The following is a 26,674-nucleotide window of genomic DNA, read 5'->3' as shown; positions in this document are numbered from 1 at the left end:
TGAACTTGTCTTACAAAACTCAAGTAAAGTCTAGCTAGTCAGACACCAACAACAAGGGTACCCAAATTCAACAATTAATATTATTAATTAGATCTAAATTCTTTTACTTGTGCGTGACAATATAAAAGACAAAAGACATTAAGATAGAGATGTGAACAAAGACTATATGTGGCTTTTCTTGAACTTGAAATTCACTTAAAGTCCGTGGCATAGGATCTCTAAATGACTCCACAAAATTAAAGCCAATGGATTGAACAAGCCCTGCCCCTTGGAAGTGAAGTCATTTATAGCACATGGAAAAGGGGCCACGTGGCTCAGGACCCAAGGGCTTAATCCTGTTTTTCAGTTAATGTGTATCAACTTGGAGCAAAAGATTATATTAAAATTAAAATTAAGATTTCTCACATCACATGGAAGGGATCTTATTTTGCAACTCCCAATGTATGAATTATGAACTAAGATAGAAAGATCCTCATCACCTTCATAAACTTAACCTCCCCACATTTCCCAGTAGAAATGGGTCTATCGTCAATTGCTTGCTTTACCCTTTCCTTAATTAAGTCTTTCAAGCGTTGTTAATTGCGGGTGAAGTAATTAAAGACAATCATAATTTTTGCAAAGTATAAAAATATTAATAGGAAATAAAGTTATGATAAACCAGGAAGCCAATAACTATCACTAATTATACTTTTATATATATATATCGTGACGTGAGCACAAAGGCACAAACATTATTTATTATTTATATATAATAGCATTTACAATAGATAATTATTTATGAATTATTTATTATAATTTTGTGAGTCTTATAATTTTATATAGATTAAGTATTATAAACAAAAATTTACTTTAATATTAAAATTGTTAAAGTGAGTGATTAAATTAATTTTGTTGGTCTTACCATATTTAAGAATATATTGTTTATGGTATAATGTTGTTAAGCAATAATTACTTATATAAATAACTTCATATTATATACTCGAATGAAAAAGAAAAACTTAAATAACGTTAACTTGTCTCTTAAAATTAAATAATTCATGTAAATTCTTATACTGAATATGCTATAAACATATGTGCGTATGTCTACAATTATTTTTGGGGGGGATTTAATGTTAGAGAATTAATGTACGTGTGTGTGTTGATGGTCCATAGCCTTCATAAAATTCTACAGCTAAGCCTAATAAGTAGGCACTGTGGTTGGTGGTCGGGTGCAAGAACCCCACCCTATCAGATATAAAGTCAGTTTGTCTTTTTCCTATTGGTTTGTTTCTTCTAAATTAGAAATGGAGCTGACTAATTCTAAAATGCAAATTAAGATGAAGAAAACAAGTAAATACCAATAAAAATTATTTGGTTCAATCCGTATGGATGGAACTCAAAACCCAACAATAAAAATATGAATTCGAATCTGGCTATTGATGATACAGAATTTTATTGGTGAATAATCATAAATTTTATGTAATCTTAAAATCTATTCTAATTCTAATAAGTTTCCAGAATTTAACTTATATAAAATTGATCTCTTTCGAAAAAAAAGATCATATATATATATATATATATATATATATATATATATATATATATATATATATCTAACAATATGAAAATGAAAATCTAGAAAGGAATTACTATTAGTTAGGGCCTAGAAAAGAAAAGATCGAGCTAGATTCAAAATATTGAAGTAGTGGAGCCCTAGCTAGGTTCTTTGACCCTGATTAAATGGTTGATTATTACAATGTGTTAGTCACTTCTTCTTCAAAACCTAAAAAATGTGGCATGCACGATCATAGCCGTCCATTAGAAGAGCCATGATGGATATGAAGAAGTGACGTCTCGACGCGCATAAGCCTTTGCAATTGCAAGGGTTCCCGCGTGCCCATGAACACCGTTGTCACAGGCAGTGCCAAAAACATTATTTTAGTCCATTTGGGTGTTAAATTGAACATATATTTCATTAGTTTAATAATGAGGGAAGTGGCAGTGATAAGCGAGTGTGAAGGGTTGGCATTTAAGAGCCCTATGAGTCATTGTTTAATACTATATATTATTAATTAATTAAGAACACATGATATGATATAATATAGTAATTTTGATGTATGATTAAATTAGAGGCCTGCTTCACATGGTAGGGTGACAAAAGGCTTGTTAGAGTATTGATGAAAGAATCCCAGTTTAATTTTGTTCCTTTGTGGGATGTGTGTGATTGGCCTGTCATGCAGGAACGTGTTTGTCTGAATTCAATCCCATAATAATTTTGATTTTACAAGATACCGCTACTTATGCTTTGCTCGGGTTTTGTGGGATGCACCTCTTATTATATTATTCATTCATCCCTAGTTTTAAGAATCCTATTAAATCACTTCTTTGAAGTTTGAAGGAGTTGGCCACCTTCAACAAAAATATTTTGAATCATGTTGAAATCAATGCTTAATATCTAAGTGTATGAATAATATATATATATATATATATATATATATATATATATATATATATATATATATATGGATTAAGATTTTAATTAATTAGTGTACGGATACACAGTATTGCTTACTATAGGTTGAAGAGATGTACATAGCTAGAATGAGAATATATTATAAAGATGTTATTACTTGTACACTTGAGTTTTTATATTTCATTTTTACTCCTATCTTTTGCGAGAAAAAAGGAAGAGACATGCCCGCATTCTCCTTTTTGTCTCTGTCTCTTTTTCTCAAGGAGGATACATGTAACTATGTAAGAGAACAATAACAATTAGCAAATCCAATTAAGCATATACAATCAATAAAACGATACAGTTTCATTTAAATTAAAACTATACGTATATAGAATTTTATTTTAAAATTATCTTATCTTTTATATTTACATAATAAAATTATTATATACGAATCTATTTTAATTTTATTATTTAAATTAATTTCATATAAATTTATGTTTTATACTGGGGAGCAAGTTTTGAGAAATAATAGATGGAAAACAAATAATACAAGTGAAGTCTAAGTTAAAAATAAAAAAAGTAGCAGGGATTTGCTGCATGTCGTTGAGTCGTTTTGGATTATATTGTGATTTATGATGAGATATTTTTTTGGTACAGATACTTTATGATGAGATATTTATAATATTATTAAAATTTGATATTTTATTTGACATGTATTATTTTCAAACAAAAAGAAAATGAATAATTGATTCAATCTAAACTGTTAATGATTGGATTGGTTGGATTTTTTTTTATATAAAAAAATTATCCAAATTAAATCAAATTACGACATCACTCCTATCTATTTGTTCATTTTTTTTGTGACTAACTTGTTCAATTATAATCATAATTTATGAAAATGATCAAATGGAACGGTTGGTATAGCAAAAATACTGCTGAACTCTAGTACACGCTTCAAACAAATCACAAAATTGACTTTGAGGAAAAAAAAGGGTAAAAAATAAGTTCAAAGTGGATTTGTTATTCGTAATAAATATTCTTGTGTATTTTTTAAGCTTGAAAGCTAAGTATTATGATATATTTATTTGAGAAGTACTAATAACAGACTCACTAATACACTCTTTTAATACATACTTTATTATTACTTAAAATTTATTAAATATTATAAAATCATGAGTAAAGTTTATTAAATAATAAGTAAAACTATAAAATTGTGATTTTTATTAAATTCTAGTCAATAAAAAAGTATATTAGAATGCATTAAAAAGTGTTATTAGCATTTGTCTATTTGATTTGGACTTTCACATGTACTTTTAATATTAATAATCTATAAAATAATGTTTTTTTGTTTTTATGCATAGTGTATAATACTATAATATTATGTTTCTTTAATATAATTTACATAATACTTAATTATCATCATCATTATCAATAGATATAATAAATCTGTCCAGCCTCCAAATTAAAAAACTCCACGTGTTGTGTTCTACTGCATTCTTAATTTTTTTTCTTTTATTTACATTATAAAATAGGCTGTTGTTTTGCTGTACTTTGTACGGGTGATTTGGTATAGTTTTATTATTATCAATTCAACTATGATAGAAGTCATAGAACCATCAATCTCTAACCAACGTCTTAATTAGTTCAATGACTGGTTCCATTTTTAAAATATTGATTTATATAAGAAGGAAAAAACATTTTCATTCTCCATTTTTTAATTGAATATAATTAATTTCTAAATCAATCATTAAAATTTTAATGTCCAATTATATTTCAAATAAACTTGTCTCATATAAAGACTATATATATGTGGGAAATAAAAAAAATGCGGGAGTTAAAATTCATCAATCTGTCCTGTTTGTCAAGTAAGAATTAAGTGAAAATTAAAACATTTCCATCCAGTATATTTTCACTCATCTTGCAATTTTGTGTTACTGTTTCTAAATCCTTCATACTGTTAAACTAAAATTCATAATGAAAAATTATTACAAACTAAGGTGAAAAATATCAGAGACATAGCTCTTTTACATTATACTATAATTATAGACGTACACTTAAAAGAAAACTATAAAGAAATCATACGAGAGAAGATATATGTTGAGTATATTTAGAAACTATTTCAAGTTTGGAAATTACCTCTGTCTAGCGCGTCCAACAATAAGAAGATTTACATCCATAACTTTCCCAAAACAACAATGTTGGGGAAGAGGTGGTAAGAAAGTTTGCCCTAACTCAGATAAGAAAATGGAAATAACATAGATAATCAGATAGTGTGTACGTAGAAAAAATCACAATCCTACACCTTTTGGCCACATGGTTGCAACTTGGCCAATTTCTTTTGGCCTTTGCAATATGGCCGTTTGAAAAAAGCCAATTCATAATTATATGATGCATTTTAATATTAGAATAAAGATATAAAACAAAATCACGTGAGTGGAATTGTTCAAAATGCACACAAGTGATGATAAGTTAATTATCTCAGCATAGTTAATTATCTTATGTACAAAACCTTTTTCCAATTAAATTTACGAGTAATATTATGTATGTATATTGTGATGGGAAAATTTCCCAATTGCTAAATCATAGAGTTTGGAACAATAACATTGTTATTTGTGTTATTACATCACACTCAAGACGTATTATAGAATTGCCAAATGACTTATGCTCGTGTTTTAAGGGTAAGATCGACTTTGAGTATTTTAATAATCTCATGAAAACCTCAAATATAGTGTTTATAGCACAACTATTACAAATGTTGTCTCCACTCGTGCTTATTATGCGGACTCGATTACACCTTGATTTGAAGCCTAATCAACTTGTAAGAAAAGAGTATGGGTAATGAACAGTAGGAGATGTAGTTGGCGTAATAGTGGCTCTTTTGGAGCATATGATATGAAAATCAAAATTAAGAGTGACAACTTGAGAAGAGAGAGAAATATAGGGGGTAATAGTTGTCTTACCTATATATATGTAGTAGATTCTCAAAAGGTCTCATCAAACATAAGGGGTCGGTGATTCTCTCCACGATCATTGGTCCATTGAAAACTTGAATCCTTCAAATTATAAACAAAATTAAGGCCACCTCTTTGTCCCCACAACATGCCCACATCATGGCAAGATATTAAAAAAATTACACACAAGTAGGAAAAATAAAAAATTCAAAAGGTGACAAGGGGAAGAAACGTTTCGAAACTACTTTGTCTAAAAGTATAAAATCAGAGCCTTCAAAAGTGTCTTATCATGCTTGTATCATTTTATCAACAAAATGATTCTTTGAGCATCATCTTTGAATGTGTTCACAAGACTATATACACAACTAAGACTTAACTTTTGGAACCAAACAAACGGCAGGGTCGACGTTAATATGACTCTTTAAGGATAATACTAAGCCTAATTTATATTTATAAAGATTAGGCTAGCTTTTGTCAATTTTATAATCTTTGTCCTTTATCATTCCGACATACTATATTAGCTCCTCTCATCATAATCACTTTTAGAAGTTAGATTATCCACAAAAAGCCATCCTTAAGCACCTCTAGAATTGGCTATTAATTTTATTTCTAACACAAGCTTTCAAGTTGTGACCTCAGAAGATAATGAAAAGCGACCCTGATTCACATTAGCTTCTCTTAAATAGTTTATTTCCAAAGATTGAACTACTCTCGACCAAGAGAAAATTCAAATCAATATACCATGTAGCATGGAAAAGTCAGCTCATTTTGACTTTGAATGAAGTAAGTGGACCTGAATGTTCTCAATTAGCTCAAAAAGAATTTACTGATGGTGGTCTTGAGTCCCCCCCACCCCTCATTTCATTGTCTTTATGTGCAACAAACTTTGCTTGTAGATAATATATTTCAATATTGTTTAATATAATTTATTGTGACGTGTAAAAGTATTATTAATTGAATGGCTACGATCACTGGTAATAATGACACCTTTTTTTTTTTATATATATATATATAATGGCTACGATCGGTATGACTCCGCATCTACATGGCTGCATAATTTGTGTTTGCATTTGTTACGAGGGAGAACATCACTGGTAATAATGACACCTTTTTTTTTTTTTATATATATAGTTTTGACAATTTTATGTTGGCTTAAGCGACGACCTAGTTGTGGCTTATAAATGTCTCTCATATTTGACTAATGCAATCCAATTAATTGACTTGATTAATAACTATGAGGTTGTCGCTTAGCCTATGATAAAGTAAATTTTGCATTAATTTTTTTTATTTTCATCGGCTATTGTTGTTGGTCTTTTTTTTAGTGAGAATATTGCATGTCAAAAGAAAATATTATAATATAGGATAAATGATTTTTCCTTTCAATAAAATTAGAAAAAAATTGTCAGAAAAGATAAATTAAGATTGACTAGTGGTAATGAATTTAATAATTTGCATGTGAAGTCATAATTATACAACTCATTGATATTAAAAATAAATAAATCTCACACACATATTGTATATTTCTTAATTTTAGAATTATATATATATATATATATATATATATTTCACTCAAGCGAGAAAATATTATTATGTTTTGAATAAATCTTATGAGTCATGTATAATTAATTATGATTTTTAGTTTTATGAAAACTATATAAAGTGCATATTTCTATTTTATAGTTTTCAAGAAATTTTAACTAATACAAAAGAAGTATATAAGAAGAGTATGCTAACAAAATGTGTTCAAGAGATTTTAGTTTATTTTCTTGTTTGAGGATTTTTCTTATCTTTTGAATCAATGAGTTTGCCACACTTCAAGTTTGAGTCTTGTTTGTTGTATTGGGTTGTCCAACAATGATCTCATTTTTATTAGAATATTAATAACCGATACATATAATTTGACTTAATTGTACATTTTACAATTCAACTATTACACAAATTTTATCATCCCAATTTTTTTTTCTTTTGCAATCATCACACTTTTAAATTTTACTGATTCCTTAAATCTGTAACAAAATGCTAACTTGTCCCTAAAAGTTGATGTTGTTTAGTCACTAATTTTGTGTAAAACCACATTGTGTTGTCATCAACATGATAGTAAAATTCTTGAGAATTAAATAAATATGATGGTAAAATGGGGAAAAATCTAGAGTGATAAAATGCTTAAAAATAAAAAAAATATAATGATAAGTGCACAAAAAATTAAGTGATAAAATTTGTAAAGTAGTGATACTTAAGCGGTAATATATGCAATTAAACCAATGATTTAATTACTTTTTTGGGTCAACCAACACATTTGGTAATTAGTTTCCTAAATTCTGTAAATCAATTATGTTTTAAACTTGTTAGTCACATTGTGTAACATGAGTATTAAGATGAGATAATAATAATTCATCCCAAAATAATATCCTTTTCCAGTTGTTTATTCTCTTCTTTTAATGTTTGAAAAATTTATTCATTAAAATAATAATCGACAAACTAAGAAATAAATGAATCTTCTATTGATGGTTCAAGATATATTATTATAGACGAAGATTCATGTTCAGCATTATTTGAGTTTACATCTTAGTCTGATGTGGTGGATTAATTGGAACATATACAATACAACCCAAAATTCTAAAATGTGAAATGGTAAGTTCTTATGTCTGGCCAAAAACCAATTGCAAAGGGGAAGAGTTGATATAACTTTTTAACTAATCAATATTGCAGCATGTAAGATTTCATTCTCAAGAAATTGGAAGTTTGGATCTTACAAATAATGACCTTGCAATCAATTATAAATGCTTAATAAATGCCTATGCAAGTCCATTTTCATGTATGAACAAGTGTTATAATATGCTCAATATCTATTTCAATAACAAGGATAAAAAATAAATTTTGGATTTATTATCTTTTTAGTCTTTAATTTTTTTTAGAATTTATGTTTTTAGTTCCTAAATTTTTATTATTATTTATTTTTATTCTTTAACTTTTTTTATTCTTGCTTGTAGTCTCTTAACTCTTTTTCATGTTTACTTTTAGTTCCTTTAAAGGACAAAAAATAAATTAATTAAGGAACAATAAATAGAAATAAAAATTTCAAGGACTAAAAAAAATCCTAAAAAAATTAAAGATTAAAAAGATAGTTTATCCATGATTTTTTATTTTATTTTATTAGTAACTTACACAATTTATCATGGAACAAAATATACATAAGCCAACTTCATATTCTTTTATTCATTAAGCCTACTTCATATATATTAAGCAATTATATTAAAAAATTAAACAGTTGCGTTTTAATTTTTCTCTCCTTTATTGGAAGGGATTATTCAACATAACAGGTAAAGATAACTTCTAATGAAAAGAAAACTACTTTTTTTTTTCTAATTTTATTCTTTAAAAAATATTATCCAAGCACTTTATAAATTTTTTTTTCTTAAAACATCATTCTTTGAAGAAATTATTTATAATTGATTTTTTACTAAAAAAATCTTTTAAAAATAATATTAAAATTCGAAGTTTCTATTAATTGTACCAGTGTTTTCAACCGTTACGGATCTCATATGTACTGGAATGAGTTATATATATTTAAGTATCCCTTTAATGTTAAAGTTATTTTATCATTTTTTTATTAAATTTCGAAAGATTTTTCATATATGTATATATAAGTGAGTTCTCAAGGGACAGTATTGTGTTAACATTATGCACTTGGCTAAGGTGGTATATACTCCATTGTTTTTAAACAAAGTTTCATGTTTGAAGTACTAAGAAATTTTTTGTTGATATGTTTTATATATAATGGATGTTCTTAACAAATAAAACTATATCCCGTAAAATGTTTTTGTTTTTTTAATTAAATAAAAAGAGACAGTGTTGTGTGCGAGGTGATGTATTCACATACCTAAACAATTACCATTGTTAAAATTACATTATTCAATAGTGAGGTTTGGATAAAAATGTTCAATTTAATTCCTATCCTTGAAAATTGAATTCTATTCTATAAAATTGATAGAGAGAGAGACACACACCGGAGAGAAAGAAAACGATAGTGACTGCAATTGCAAAACTAAACTGTTGAAAAGCCAGAAAGCGAACTTTACTAAACATGGCTTTGATAGTAATTGAACATTGGCATCCCTGACCTTGCGTATGTATCTAAGTTTCGTAGCACTTGGATTATGTATTATCAATGATGATGCTGTCTTCGATGAATCTGTATTTGAATAATGCAGCTATGATATGCATGTTTTTGAAACTGACATGTATATTTTACCAATATTCTAATTTGTGAAGCGGGAAAATAAGGAATAGACTTTTGATATATATATATATATATATATATATATATGCTAAAATTGAAAGGAGTTTAGGGAGCTTGTATAAAAATATTTAATTGCATGTAAATGCAATGGAAATGTCATTCAAGAAAACAAAGAAATGAGTTGTCTATTTGGACTCAAATATTTCAACATTACTTTCCATATATTTAATCGATAAAAGTTTAATCATAAGAAAATTTAAATGAGTTAATTTTTACATATTATCATTGTGATTTTTTTTATATCATCAACTAACTAAAATTACCTTAGATGTGACTTTTAAAATAATTATAACAAATTTAATAATTTTATCTAACATAAAAATTTATAATTAAATGACAAGATTACAAATTTTATTTTGTCAATATGTTGTAATTAAATTCAATTATAATTATCAATATAAAATAATATGTTTGTTGCAAAATAATAAGCATAATGAGTAGTAAATTATTGACCATGATAAACATATGAAAGTAATATATAAAAGAGAAGCTATAATTAAAATATATTTTAATGGAAGATTATTGGACAACTAAGTAGATTTTATGTGCTATAATTTTCATGCATAATAATGGATGCATAATACAATTAATATTATGATATTTTTTTATTTATAAAAAATGACATTTTTCACACGTCCTTTCAAAGTTCATAGACTTTATACCTAACGTAAGACACGTATTATCAAACATCTAATCCTTTCTGATATAGGGCCACACATCTTCATAAACGAGAGCATAACATTTTTTTTTGTCCAAATATATTCGTTTAACATATTCTTTTATTAGATAAACCACATAATACTATTAATTAATTATTACTGGAGATAATTTAATTTTTTTGTGGTGACAAATATTCAAACTATAGTCCAACGGTATGTGATTGGACCTTATAAGATCCTGTTTAACTAAATTGGGTATACCGAATTAAACAGGAGCATATGGGTTCATAAAACCTTCTAATAAAAACATATACTGTTTCATTCTTCAATGATTTATATCTATTGCTTCACTCAAGCACTGATGATTGTGCTTTCGAGAATTGTATAACGAGATTCAAAATAGGGGATAAGTTACGAAATTAATAGGATCGATCCTTGTTCAGAAAAATTCCTTACATATAATTTATTCACAAATTTAAACATTCAGTTTCAGCCATTAATTCAATCATATTAATTATATGTTTTGTACTGTTCACCTAAGAATTGTGGAACAAGCATTCTCTAACATGCAATGCATAGTGCTAATACAAATTAACCGGTGATTTTAAAAATAAAAAATTGATTTTGTAGTATTGAATTATGAACAATCCAAATATCCTATATGATGTATATGAAAATCTTAATATCAAAATATATCCTAATAATTATTATTGTGTCTATCAAGTCATCCAGATTTTATCAAAGTATATCAATAAAATTTTATCTTAATCAATTTTGTAAAGTTGAGTAAGATATAATTCAAAATTATAAGAAATCAATGGGTGTAGGTGATGTGATGGTATTGAAGATGAGTTTTGAATTTAAGGAAATTATTTTGAAGGGCATGGAATGTGGTTTGGGTAATGGTGGTGTCTGATTGTTGTGAAGGAACACCGCAGGCATATAGATAGGTGCCACGTTAAAACATTCTTTGCTTACGGAAAGAAATGGGAGAGAGAATCAGATTGAATGGCTCGAAACGTTTCTCCGCGAAATGCGGCTACTTGCCGCCTCTTTTGTTTCTTGTCAATTGTTTTGTTTAAAACTTAAAAATACCATTTTATATTTATATTATTACAGTTAGCTTTCATTTATTTATTTTTATATTTCATTTTGATTCTAACATAATAATAATACTCACAAGTGAGGGAATGGAGAATACTAACAAGTGTTCACACTTTTATTATTACAATCTTTTATTTATATTTGTTTCTCCTTTTCCGACTTTTCATGCATAAAATTGTGAGATTAATTCTAATAAACATGTAAAATTCTCTTTAGAGTGATGTATATAAAACTAAAGTTTCTTATTTTTAAATAAACTTCACTTGAAATTATTCTTTATTTTTACTCTAGTTGATTTTAGAGATAGGTTGCAAAATGGTGTTTGACAAAAAAATAAAAATAGTCACACTACAAATATCTTTTATAGGACATATTGCTTGAATAGAGCAAAAGTAACGTACATGATAAAACAAGACTAATACATGCACAAATATGATGAAAATGAGTATTTAAAGTAATTATATATTAGAAATTTAAACTTTGATGATATTTTTTTAAGATTTAATATGAAATATTTATCGTCAAAAGTAATAATTGATTTTTGTCATATCATAAATATACACTAAAAATAAATTTTTTTAATATGATTTATTTGATAACTAAAATCAGAATTCGAATGTTGAATTATTTGAAACTTGAAACTAAAATGTTTTGTGACAATTAATTTAAACAAATGAGAACAATAAATAAATAATAAGTTATTAAGAAACTGTGGCATCAAATAGAACCTTAATTAGATGGTGATTGATAAATCTCCCAGCTCTACACTTGTGTTATTTTATTAGTCCAACCCTTTTTTTGATTTAAAATTCCTTCTCTCTCCTGATGTTGCGTGTATTGAATGGAACTGTTTTGTGTGAAAAGTCAGCGTCTCTGTCTCTCTCTATAAACCCATTCTCTTTTGTTTGTTATTGAAGAGGAAGAACAATCAGTTTCAACCCCCAAAAACCTGTTCCTTAATTTGCTTTTTCTTGCTTCTTAACAGCCAAACCCAGGAGAAAGACTTTCCGCTCATACCCCCCCTTCTTAATAATCTCTAGCCTAGCTCCAAACAAATTAAAATTCCCACAACAATTGCATGTGTCTCTCATCATATCATCACATATCTTTCTCTAATTATATTGTTGTCTCATACTCCAACATCATCCATCATCTTCTATGCTAGCTCCAAAACATGTCACACACATACCCTTCTAATTCCTCCTCTTCATACTTGAATATAGCATCAACAAGCTCAAGCTCTTGGTCTTGTTCTTCTTCTTCCACTAATAGCTAGGGAAAAAAAAGCATGTACTGCAGCAGCATAATCATGGACAATTACCAAGGTGATTTAACTGACATACTCCGAGCAAGTGGTGGAGCATATGGTAGCACAGGCACAGGCACAGGAACTTCATCATCTGATCAATTACATACCACATCTCATCATCATCATCATTCTTCTTCTCACATCACCCTCTCTCATAATGATCACTGGCACCACCACCAACACTTCTCTTCTTCTTCTTCTGATCCTCCCATCACTTTCTCATCTTCTTCTTCTGTGCTAATTCAAGACACAAACTTTGGTGATCCTTTCTCAACCATGAGAGATCCCTTCCTTCAGGAGCTTGACATGCCTTCAGCTTCTGCCTACTTCACTGGTGGTGCCTTGGAATTAGAAGCAGCTGCAACTTTTGGTTCTGTTACTAATAATACTACTAGTTCTACTACTGCTACTACTGTTTTTGCTACTGCACACAAGATTCTTGAGGAACATGACAACAACAACATGAGAAGGCCTTGCAAAAACATATTCTCAAACATGATTCAGATCTCTCCCAATGCAAAGTTACCAATCTCACCATATGATTCCACCAACACAGCCATGGCACCTTCTCCAAGGCCAATTAAGCCTCCTGCTTTGGTTTCACCCAACATGGTGATGAATGCAAACACCTCCAAGGAATGCCTTGTAGACACCACAGGAGTGCAGATCTCATCTCCACGGAATCCGGGTCTTAAAAGAAGGTCAGAATAATAACATATTATATATACTTTGCATAATTAATAAACATCTGCACATAGAATCAAATTTAATTTATGCTTAATTTCATGGGAGCATCATAAATTCTGAATCACACACTACTTTTAATTTTCTTGGGGTGAAATTTTATGAAAGTGTGGTGGTGGATATGGTGATGAAGTTGACACTGTAGAGAGAAAGTAGGGTTTGGCATGAGTTAGGTACTTGTGTTCCTTTTCTTATGCTTTCCAAATCGGTTTTCCGTTGACTGGCCCAGTTAAGCTATGTAGCTTCTCAGAAACGAATGAAGCGAGAATTGAGAAATAGTGTTCATTGGTGCCATGAGGACTAAACATGGCTTATTCAATGAGGCTTTTCGTAGGCTTTAATCCACCTGAAAAAGTAGAGTACTTAGAGTTATAGCTCGGCGTGTTACACACACAATAACAGTCACACACTGAGCTTTCACCCAAACTTATCTTAAACCACCTGAAAATTCCTATTCCTTTTATCCCCATTCATTATCATCTCATCACAGAACCGTATTCCTTCACTCACTGCAAACCAAATTAAATTTCCTGATCTCATAGTAATTATATTTCTCTTTGTAATATTCTTATTAATATCTTTACTTATATCACGCGTTGTTTGGTCAAAGTTTAGGAGAGAATAAGTAATTAATAATAAGTAATTGATATAATATTATTGTGGTTTTTTTGTTGTTGTGTAATTGCTGCAGGAAGAACCAGGCCAAAAAGGTTGTTTGTATTCCTGCACCAGCAGCTGCAAACAGCAGACAAACTGGAGAGGTAGTTCCGTCTGATTTGTGGGCTTGGAGAAAATATGGTCAGAAACCCATTAAAGGTTCACCTTATCCCAGGTTAGCTTCTTGTTAGTTTAGCCTTAGCCTTAGGTATATAAGATTGATGTATTATTCGTTGTAAGATAAGATATTTTAGGAATAATATATAGCTACACCAAATATATATATATATATATATATATATATATATATATATATATATATCACAAATTCTCTTCCTCTAAACTCAATTTCTTGTAAATTATTATACTTTTTATTAAATAAATGTTAATTATTAATTTTTTAGTAATAAGAAATTTTTTTTTCTTAACCATTCAATCAAAATCTTATATTTCCTATAATTTAGGATATATACCGTGTTAATTCCTTGAATCTTGACCATTGAATATGGACCGGTCACACTTTGAGGTTTAAAAAACTAGGCTAAAAACTTTCCCATTCAGAAAACACTCTTTACCCATTTTTTTTATTATTAGAAAAAAAATCACTATACTAACAAGCACACCTCTGGTTAGAGATTCGTCGTTTTCTTTTAGTTCTCTGAAAAAACTGGCAAAACAAAAGCAAATGCTTATTTTAAATAAGTTGAACCAAGTTCATCAGAGAGTGGTTATGGTACTCTGACATATCTATGGATTTTTACACAGTTATCTTTTAGGTCAGTAGTTGAATCATGAATGAGAGTTGTCACAAACGAATAAGAGAGTGTTAAGAAATTAGTTTTTGTGTTAACCCTATGTTATTATAAAGTGTACGTTGGAATATTTCTTTCTTATTTTCATTTGGGTGTTGTTATAGTGTTTCTTATTTGTGTTGGCATCTATCAGGGGTTATTACAGATGCAGTAGCTCAAAGGGTTGTTCTGCGAGGAAGCAAGTTGAGAGGAGCAGGAATGACCCAAACATGCTGGTTATCACATACACATCAGAGCACAACCATCCATGGCCAACACAAAGAAATGCTCTGGCTGGTTCAACAAGATCACAGCCATCCAAGAACAACAACAATGCTGCTGCTTCCAATTCAAAGAATTCAGAAGGCTCAAACTCCCAAAAGGGCACAGCAACAAAAGCAAAGGATGATGAAGAGAGCAACAATTATAACAATAGCAGTGAGGGCAATGTGTCCCCAGTTGTGGCTGGGAACTCATCAAACAGTGTGAAGGAAGAGAATATGGAAGACATAGAGAAACATCAGATTGAGATGGATGAGGGAGAGTTCAGTGATGGAATCCCTTATAAGCCTAGTTTGATGGATCATCAGAGTACTAATAACCAACAATCTGAGGACTTCTTTGCTGAGTTGGGAGAAATAGAAGCTGACCCTTTGGACCTTTTGTTCACACAAGGTTTTGGTGGTGCTGATGATCAAAGGGAATCCAAGGCCTTGGATCCATTTCATCTCTTTGACTGGTCAGGAAACAACAACAACAACAACAACACAAGTAGTTCATTTGAAGAACCTAACAATAAGAGAAGGTTATAACAAGACCTAGAAAAAAAAAGGCATGCATCAGCACCTCCCTCACAAAAGACCTTAATTTTATGATCATGCTTTAAGTTTTATTTGGTGGTGCAAATATCATTCAAGGTCATGTTATGCTCTTTTTTTATTATTTGGTTTGAAATCTGTCTTGTGGGGGAGGGTGTGAGAGAGATTGAGATTTCCACTTTTTCTGCTTACAAGTTACTACTACTACCTTACCTTTTTCTTTTTTTCTTGTTATTTACCAGAACAGTCAGGGAGATAAAATTAGTAGAGTGAAAAAAAAGAAAAAGAAAGAGAGTGCTGGTTGATTGGAAGCAAACTCAAGGAGTCCCACATTCCTCTTGGAATATTGGTGGATGGGACAGAAAGCTGAGGAACAGAAGGTTGCAACAGTTAAAACAAGTACATTCACTATAGACATGACTCGAAAGCTCAGTGAGTAGATTGATGATGATAATGGGATGGGACTAGCCCTTTCATCTTTTCAAGTGGAAAAAATTATTTAAAAGCCACACCCCTTGGTCATGTGGGGTTTTCAGTTTTCTACACAAAAAGTGAAAAAAAAGAGAGATCAAAGATTTGCTTGCTGAGATGAAGTTTATGAAAGAAGACAAGAATTTATAGAGGGTTAAAGTTAAGTTTATATTATATTATAGAAAAAACATTATGCTAAAACTGTAAAAAGTAGTTATTTAATTATAATTAATTAATTTTAAAAATAATTATCTTAAAATAATTTAAATAATAATTTATGATGAAATCTATAAAATTATGCATTAAACTTTTTTTTATTATAATGTACTATAATATAGAGCTTGACTTTTCATATCAGTCATTTCCAGGATGTGTGACGTGAGAGGGGAAATGCATGCTTTGGTTCCTCGGCTTTCTGTTTTTTATTATCCACCAACTCATGTTCATTGTTCTGAATGAGAAGAGATTACTTTATTATTATATGTTACTTACACTAGTTGTTAATTACATTTTGATTCTATTGTTTTATACATCATCATTAAAAAAATTGGTCATTTATATATACTGGGTCTTATATATCTGTTAGCATCGGCAGTTTTCTGTTTAGATAATAAAATCCAGCAAAACGAGGTTGGCATTTAATCATTTCGCATGTGCATGCTCGTCTATTTGTGCATGTATATTCATAATTAATATGTAGAATCCTCGATCCGTCTAAATATAATAATAAGTTTGGAAAACGCAAAATATATACATATATATATAATTACCTAAAAACCCTTGGCTCATTTAGAACTTGACCGAGGATACATGATGTTAAAGATTACGTACGTAGTATATAAATAATATATTTGTAAACCAGGTAAAAGCCTACACTACATGTTATATCTTCCGTAATTTTATGCTTCTGTGTGCATGTATATTTTGAGAATATATTCTAAGTGGAAGAGTTCAATCTTGCTTGACCATACACTATCTAGCTAAGTATCTATACTGAAATCCAAAACTTATCTGAAAGCCCTACAGTTTACAAATATGGGTAAACTGTACCTGTTCTTTGACCTTTTTTATGTGTTTTTCCTTTTGAGCTAAATAATTGCAATGCTAGTTTCTTCTGCTGAAGTTTGTGCAGTGAATTCTAATTAAGAACTTTTAGCAAATGAGTATACATAATAGCATAGTATACTGGATAGTTTAATTTACCTGAAAATAATGAAAGAAAAAATCAAACACAAAAACAAGATGATATAGAGAAAAAAAATGAAATTATCTTTTAGTTATCGGTATATATGGTTATATATCTAGAAATAACACTAATCATTTTCTTTTCTTGATACGATATTAGAGTTAAATATATATATTTTAGGTTTCTCTAAAACCTTTGGGAGTGTTAATAAAAACAGAGATACTATTTGTGAAATCTAGAATCTGAACTATAAGTCTATAAATATATATACATGATATATAGCAGATCATATATAATACACATTGTTTTGTTAATAATTTTACACAGCTAAAATTTTAAGATTTTCTAATTACGAGCTTCTTCAGTACTGCTGCATATGCATGTCATAACGAATTGATTAATTTTTGCTGTCATGGATCTTTTTCTTATATTAAGATTAATTGGAAATGTTTTATTTATGCTAGGTTACCTAAGCTTCCTTTGATTCCGATGAGTTAAACTTTGGTTCTCTTATTGTTTGTGACGTAGTTAACATTTTATAGGTTGTTCGTTCATTAACCATATGCATGAATGTATTAATTATTAGTTCTTTAAATATTGGTCAGTAGTTAGGCATAAATTTATTTTTTGAGTACATAAAAAAATTATTTGGCTAATGAAGAAAATCAATAATATTTCCTAACCAACGGTCAAAAATTAATTTCTGTCAAAACTTGAAGATTATCAAAGTAAATTACTCACAATAAATTTCTACGAGCATGATTAATTAGCAAGGCGTATATTTTAAAGTGTATAAATAACGTAGAAGTGTTGAAATTTAGTATATATTGTGCAGGGCACGGAGCTTAATAGTGTTAATTAAGAATGACTAGTGGATAATATTCTTTCAGTGTTCGTACATATTTTTCTATGCAATCATTTCGTGATAATTGGTGACAGCAGAGACTTTAAAGCTATGTTATAAAATATTTCACTTCATTTTTAATTTTTTTATTAATAGATAAACTTATTTAATTATTTGGGAATTTTTTTTAATAGTTTTTCAGTAATTTTTAGTAGTTTTTGACATTTTACTTGAAGTGATATTTTTTAAAATGTTAACTTTTAATTTTTTATATTTTTTTTTACTTTTATCTTTGATATATTTATTTTAAAAATAAATTATGATTTTATTATTTTTTTAATTTTTTAATTTTTTACATTTTTTGACTATTTAAATAATTAATTTTTATCAAATATTTATAATTTATATAATAGTTTAGTTTTTCAACTTCTAGTTACCAAACTTTCAATTTTTAATTGTTAATTAATTTTTTAACTTTCAGTTAATTTTGTCCAAGTTTAACCTAGTTTAAGTGTTGTGGTAGTGGTGAGAGTATAACGTCCTGTGCAAGGGCACTTTGATACTTAATATTAGCTTTAGGAAGTTTAATATGTATAGAAATCAACATACAAGTTGCTGAAACTCTGTTTATAGCTAGAGGAAAGTGGCTCCTCGACAAGTAATTCATTTATGATCTTTATGTTAGTTGGATCGGAATTTCGTTGTGTTAGACCTCAGATTATTTTATGCTCATATTCCTATCTTGTCGTTGTTTCTCAGTGGTTGTGAATGGTGATCAATATATACCTACAAACACGCCAATGCTTAAATTAGCAAAGGGATTTCACACTCAAGTGTATAAGGATATATTGTGTCCTTTATCCTTTATATGGTAATATGCCATGATAAAATAGGGAAAATAGTATCTCATATAAATAGAGAAAGTTGAACATGAGATAAAAAAAAAAGGTGGTAAAGTAGGAAGATTTTATTCTTATGAGGGTTAAATCATGATTCATATTTTCCAAGGATTTTAGGATAATAAAAGTAAGGGGTTTAAGTCGTAATCTTTTCCGATATCGAAATACGGTACGATTCTTTATCCAAAATATACATAAGGTGGGATGTTAATTAATTAGATGATATTTTGAGAGGAAGTTACACTAAGACCAAAGTCTTAAGTGAAATTTTGAAAGAGAAAGAGAGAAAAGTATAAATATATATGATATGTGATATGATATAATAGAAATAAAAAAATAACACATATATGTTAATGAGATGTTTGATATATATTATTGTTAACATATTATTGAACTATTTTGAGGAATTTCTCCTTTTTACAGTCACAATGGTGTTTGATTGTTATTGTCTTATGGATTGATCATGTGAAGAAAATAGTGAATCATAATCTATTTTGAATTATACATGGATCATGATTCATGATGGACATTGTGATTAATCTGTAAATGCCACATGAACACTTTCATGTATCCAAATTAAAATGTATCTATCAATTGTCTCTAACAATAAATCTTGTAATTCATATTTGCACACATTCTTTGAGATAATGAAAGTATACATTGGACCTCATCAAGTTAGGGTTGACCCAATTTGTTGAGACACCAACCTTAGTCAAACACCCAAACAAACATATATCTAGATATTTTTGGGAGTTGCTCCCTCAGTCCCTTGTACCACACTAACTTTGTAACTGGGCACCATTTAAATCTCAAGATCCTTAACAAGCTTACTCATTTGGGAAATCCATGGCCATGGAAACCTAAATGCTCGAAGCTTTGTTGCAATACAAATTCCTACAAAGACATTTAATACTTAAGTTAGTGAAAAAACTACGTACATGTCCAAGTATATCAGGATATGAGATTGGATCATCTACTCGAATGTGGGTGTCCCTTTATATACATTGATATGTCATATTCAAATAGGAAAAGCACTATCTTGGCTAAATATGGAAAGTTGTATCCTTTAATGAGATAAGTAAACTTAGAAAATAAAATGATTTTATCTATATAAGAATAAAATCGTAATTTTTCTTTTGGTATATATAGATTTCAAGACTTTAGTTAAGCCATGATCTTTAATTATAGATATGGGGATATAACTAATATGATTTTGGTCCATCTAATCATTTTTTTATTTAGGGATTTAATTTTATAGTTGAAGAAAAATTTCTGCAATTGATGAGGCCATTGATAAGTCCATGGGTCTCATGATATATATACCACGGGTTGAGGAGATCGGACCCAAGATCCCTCTCTTGGACACATTATAGTGATCAGAGGATCCTTAATTTCAATTGCTGCAAGAACTTCAGTTTTAAGCGTAATAAATTAAATATGATAGCCAAGAGCATATTGACACAATGTAGTTCTACATTTTCCTGTTCAATTTCTTATATATAATTTTCTTGTTCATATATTGTGTGTGTGCGCTTAGCTTTCTTAGTTCTAACGATATATACGGGAGAAATTTTATGGTATTCATTGTGATATTTCTGTTCGTAGAATTGCTAGCTATCATATTCACCATTTACATTAATGAATTTTAGATGAGAGTTTTTCGAAGTTCATTATTACCAATAACATAGCCATGATTAAAATTATTTTTAGTTAAACTTCCTGTACTTTTATATTAAAATTTAATTCATGCAAGTGAAATTATCATACCATTTGTCCATTTGATTACATTCACACACAATATATTTTAATATACATAACGTGAGCCCATTCATTGAAATTGAAAGATTTACATGATTTGATATTTTTAAAAAAAATACTGTTCATGCAATATATATACGTACAGATACTTGAATAAACAGGTCATGTGCATGTTAATGTCAAATGCTCAAATGCATGTTATAATTAGCAAAAGATATGTGTTAGTGTATACCTATAGTGGAGGTTTCTCTTCTATCTAAAATGTGACATTTTGACCTCAACACCTTCAAGCCACATATCTTCTTCATAATGGAGACAACTTTTATTTCGCCCAAGCTAAGTTATTGGCTTTAGTCTTGTCAAATCCATAAACTTTAGTGAAATCCATTCCCACCCCCGCTTACAAATGAAGTCACTTCAATAGGTAGAGAAAAACAATAGTCTATTTAATGCTATTGCACACAAGGGCTTTTCCTCTACTAGTTGTTGATTGACGGGTAAGAGTCATTCATTATGGATTTGAAGGAATAAGGATGCAACTTAGCTTGTGGGAGTAACTGTAGTTCATGATTTTGAAGAAGGAAACGGGAGTCATCAATCGATAACACACATAAAGCTTAATGATTCTATGCTCTTTCTTTTTTTAAAAAAAAATGTTTGGTAATAATACCCTTTAGTCTTTTGATGGGTGAGTTAGCTTCTTTTATATATATATATATAAACCCTGGTATGATTTGCGCATGAAACATCACATAGTTTGAATTGGTCAAATATATTCATAAGAAACAGAAAAATAATATCCTCAAATATGAATCATAATTGTTCTGATTGCTTTGGTTAATTAAGTCTTTCTCAACGTGACATATTCCTTGATAAGTATTTTAAAAAGAAGATTTCACAAATATAATACATATAGTTTATTGTGCAGAAAAAATCTCTGCTTGTATGCAAGTAATTTCAATCATATATATATACTTTAATTTTAAATATTAAAACAAACACTAACTCGGTTTCAGACTTATTATGAAAAGATTAGTTACAAGTAATAATTTTTGGCATGAATTATTATAAATGTATATTTACTTTTTATTATTATTTTGATTTAACCTCTTTATTATATCACTTAATTATCACATCATATTATATTATTTTCTCTCCTTTTTTTTATCTTTCTCTTTCCACCCTCTCTATCCATCTCAAAATGAGATGTTTATGAAATTGAGACTGAAAAAATACAGACAAGCAGATCACGGTTGCGGAATTAATTAGTTGTTTTTTTTTACCAGATGCCTTATAAATTAATGAAAAGGAGGTATGGACAACGATTAATCTAAATAACATCAATCACATCATGATAAAAACTATGATCAGGGTCATGTAAGCCGTTTGCTCAGTAATGACATTCATACGATGATTCAAAGTTCTTTCGATGTTAATGTCAAATCCACTTTTTTTGTTTTGAGTACCCTGCTTATTGGGCGGATTTGACGTTGTATTGACGTGGACCGTTAATCACGTATAAGATTTAGCTAATTTAAAGTGTTTAACAACTTTTAATTTACTATAATCATATATAGTAATCATGCTTTTTATTGAACTTTTGAATCACCATATCTATATCTTATATTCACATTATTTACCACCCAGTTAGCTAGGGAAAAAGTTTTGCTAAGTATCATCATCTGATGTAATGTCTCTGTATACTCTTAATAAATAATTTTTGGTTTTTTCTTATATAATTATTCTGAGTAATATAAATGAGTAAATTAAACATTTTAAGCCTGGAAGGTTTAGCGAAAATGAAACCAAATTCTGGAGTAACACGTGTTGACTTGTAGCAGCCTCCGACAGAGTTGAAATTTTGGCTAATGCCATGTGGATTGCAATTTTTAGGCCTCAATTGTATTTTGTTTTAGTTTGTTTTTGTTTACTTATCTCACTCTACCCAAAAAAAAAATACTTAATTTTTGAATTATCACTTAAAAATAGAAATTCAACCGTTAGACGTACCTGTAATAAACGTTGAGTATCATTAATAATTATTTTTTATTTATTCTCCTTTCATAAGAGAAATGAATTTATTTCAAATTGTTTGTAATAATCATAATACATCGACAGATATAGATTTGAACTCAAATACAAATATACAATTTGTCCCCCTTGTTGAATTTATTTATATAGGCCATAGAGTCAAAAAAAATTTAACATTTTTACGAAGACTATATATAAATAAAATTATTTTATATAAATATATAAACATCATCTTTTAAAGATTTCAAAAAGGTTATCTTAGTATTAAATATTAAATATTGACTATCTTAGTAATTTTTACTATCTTAATATTTAAATATTTTTTTCGTGTGTAATTTTTTTTTGTTCAACGATAATCACGCATAATTATCTAATCCTCATATATATCCATAATAAATATTAAATATTGACTATCTTAGTATTTTTTATTTATTTCACATGCATATTTATTACAGTAATAAAAAATAATCTGAATATAAATATTTAACCTCTAAATTATCAATTAAAAGTAGAAATTCAATTTTCACAAATATCCATAATAAATATTAATTACCCTAAATCAAACATACTGTGTGTGTTCACGTGAGATCTACATCACTAAGAACAAAAAATGTCATCTTTTATTTTTTCTTGTTCCACTCATTGAAGGATGTATTAAATCACACCCCATTTCTCACATATTTTCACATGCTAAAAGTACATTTGTTTTATGGAATCTTGTTAGACTACCATTAAACATGGAGATAAAAATATGTTTTTCCATGTTTGTTATAATATAGTCAAAAAGGATTCTTGGACATGTTTTATTCCCAGCAAAATGAGATTCTCATGCTGATGCTCATTTTGTGTGTGTTTTTTTAATTAATTTGATTCCCATGGAATGAGCTAGGATGAGAACGTGGATTCCTGTGTGGTAGGAATGTGATTTATTGTGTAAAAATACTAGCTAATATATCATCACTACTAATATTCACTATCCTACTACTTCTTTATTTACCGACCAGTTCTATAATTCCCACTACGCTATATATTTTGCTCATGTAAATCAAAATTTCACTTTACATCTTCCTCTATGATGTTTTTCGGTTTGTTTTCTATCCTTTAGGTGGAAATTGTACAATGTGCAAAATATCTTTAATTGTGTTTTAAGTTTGATTTTAATTTCATATATGTATGTCTAAATGATGCACAATTTTGACGTCATGCATGATTAATTCATGGTATAGTTGATTGTTGATATGTAACGTGATAATTTTTTTAACACGTAAATAATATTTTACAAATATAATATATATTCTTAGGGAAAAAATAATGAGAACCAAACATATATTTGAAATATTTCCAAGAATTTTGGTTTAAAAAAATTCAAAGGATATAAAAAAAGCTTCTCAATGGTCAATCAAATTTTTTGTTTTCTAGAAATACCCAAAAATATCTATAATATTCTTAAGAATAACATTTTTGAGAATTCAAAATTCATTAAAACAAGCACCTTTAAGAACATTTTTCATAGGAAATTTTGAACTCAAGAACTTTTGTCTACTGGATCTTTTACTATTCTTACTTGAGAGATTTTCATTCTAAAAGTTAGGTTGTAGGGAAAGAACTCCCAATAACTCTTCTTTTTTCAAAAAATAATGTTTTTTAATATCTTCCTTCCTAACTATTTTTTTCCTTTTGAGTACAAATAAAATTCAAGAATCCAAATTGAATTCTATCCTAAAGTAAAAAATAACAAAAATTCTTCTATCTTATGTTACATCATAAAACTCCAAAAAATAATTTAAAAATCCGAAATGAATTTTTCTATTAAAGATATTTTAAGTGTTAACCCTTGACTTTATTAATGTTACTTGATGTAACCACAACATGGTGGGGGCCATTGTACACGTGACATCCATGTCATTGGTGACTAAAATGATTACACCTTTTCTTCTTTTTCTTCATTAGGTTTAGTTTGAAAGTTTAATATGTCTAATTTTGTAATTTAAATTAACTAATTTAGATTTAATTAAAAAAAATCAAATAATATACTTATGCTTATTTTTATCTTTCCCATACAAAATTTAATAATGAAAACTATAATTTTTAGGCAACATATTATTATTTTTTATTTTTTATTTTTCTCATTTTATCATGTAATTACTTAAAAAAGTATATTGTAAAATACAATTTAAAAAAAAATTCATAAATGTTCTGTGCATTGCATAGAAATAAATACCAGTCTTGATTAACATAATCACCCAATTTTCTTTTACAAAATTTCCCTACCAATATTTTATCAATTTATCTTCAATTTTTCATGCCAGGTCAACAAAATATTTTTATTGTAATTGAAAGATAAAAAATAATGTTTTAAAACTCAGACAAATGACTGACTTAAGTAGCTAGTCAGATTTGCAAGTCATTAATTGAATTATATATATATATATATATATATATATATATATATATATATATATATATATAATTATTTTATTTTGTGTGAAGATTTTATAGACAATTTTATTTACTTAATGTTGTATCATAACTTGTCACCTATAAATTACAACACATTTAATTTTACTTTTAGAGTAAATTACATTCTACTTCTTGTATATTTTTCAAATTATATATGATATCCAATCATTTTTTTACATTACTTTTACTTTCATTTTTTTAACGTTGTTAACTAACCTCAATTAAAATATGTGAGCATATTAAATTGTCCTAACATCTTTCTTATACTGGTACTCCTATGTTTTTTTCAAATTGAACTCAATATCCATTTCTTTCACCATTACTTTTACCCCATTTTTTGTTAAATTTGTCAACTAATATCAGTTAAAATATTTGAGCAAACGAAATTATCCTAACATTTTTATTAAATACTCAATAACAAATTAACAATTGACTTGTGAATGAACTTTTCTTAAGACAATAATAATTTTTTCTTTATTATTTGACTCTTACTTCATTGTTGCTAACACTTGAAGAAAATACGACTCTTGATTGGGACACTATATTAAACACATAGCTATTAAAAATAAATATTTTAAAGAATTGAGTTAAAAACACAAACATAGGAGCAAAACACTAAAGTTTGAAGCAAACAACCATATTTAGTTAAGAGACATTGCTGGAAACACGTCCAACAAAAACGCAGTAACCAAATGATCCAACACGCACACAAAAAAATGAACTAAAAAAAAATAAGAAGGAAGAGTATTAACACATGTGTACCAACAAGATGAGTTCACGTCTAACAAAAAACTTAATTCACGTCCAATTAGAGAAAAAAGAAAAAGAAAAAGGAGTGTTAAAATATTTTCAAGTTGAAAATGATGTCATATCTTTTATGGAGTAAGAGAAACAAGATGAGAGTATTGTAGATATAAATTTTCATTAAAAATTATGTGACCAACATGTGTTCACTTTCTGTTAAATTATTAAACGATATTTAGGAAAGAGGAGCTCTGAGTGTAATGTGAACTAAACAATTAAGAAAAAATTTTAGGATGCAAAAAAAGAGAATTATCAAGTGCAATTTAAAAAAAAACACATGGACGGTGAGCTTGAAGAAGAAGACGATACATGTGTCTATTTTTGTTAAATTATTAAATGATATTAAGAGTTTTTTTTAAGGTTGAAAAAATAAAATGTGTCGTATGTAATTAAAACAAAAGCCAGGGTTCAAGTATAATTTACTTTTACTTCTACTAACAACAACGTTGGTTGG

The 26,674-nt window shown here is 28.3% G+C and overlaps 1 protein-coding gene across 6 annotated transcripts; it reads left to right on the top strand.

The window, feature by feature from the left end:
- The first annotated feature begins 12,334 nt into the window (after nucleotides 1-12,334).
- LOC114425784 (probable WRKY transcription factor 14) lies at nucleotides 12,335-16,800 on the top strand. 6 transcript variants are annotated; one of them, XM_028392743.1, is made up of 4 exons: nucleotides 12,335-13,458; nucleotides 14,193-14,333; nucleotides 15,104-15,688; nucleotides 16,015-16,800. In XM_028392743.1, exons 1-4 carry the CDS (start codon nucleotides 12,737-12,739, stop codon nucleotides 16,070-16,072), a joined length of 1,506 nt encoding a protein of 501 aa, XP_028248544.1. In that variant the 5' UTR covers nucleotides 12,335-12,736; the 3' UTR covers nucleotides 16,073-16,800. The 6 variants fall into 6 exon arrangements, 4 of the variants coding, with proteins under 4 accessions (XP_028248544.1, XP_028248545.1, XP_028248543.1 ...); XM_028392744.1 differs by having other exon boundaries at nucleotides 12,336-13,458; nucleotides 16,010-16,800; XM_028392742.1 differs by having other exon boundaries at nucleotides 12,337-13,458; nucleotides 15,104-15,781; nucleotides 16,010-16,800.
- The last annotated feature ends 9,874 nt before the right edge of the window (nucleotides 16,801-26,674 follow it).

The sequence above is a fragment of the Glycine soja genome, chromosome 9 (genome assembly GCF_004193775.1).
Source record: "Glycine soja cultivar W05 chromosome 9, ASM419377v2, whole genome shotgun sequence".
NCBI lineage: Eukaryota > Viridiplantae > Streptophyta > Magnoliopsida > Fabales > Fabaceae > Glycine > Glycine soja.
This window is presented reverse-complemented; position numbering and strand designations above follow the sequence as displayed.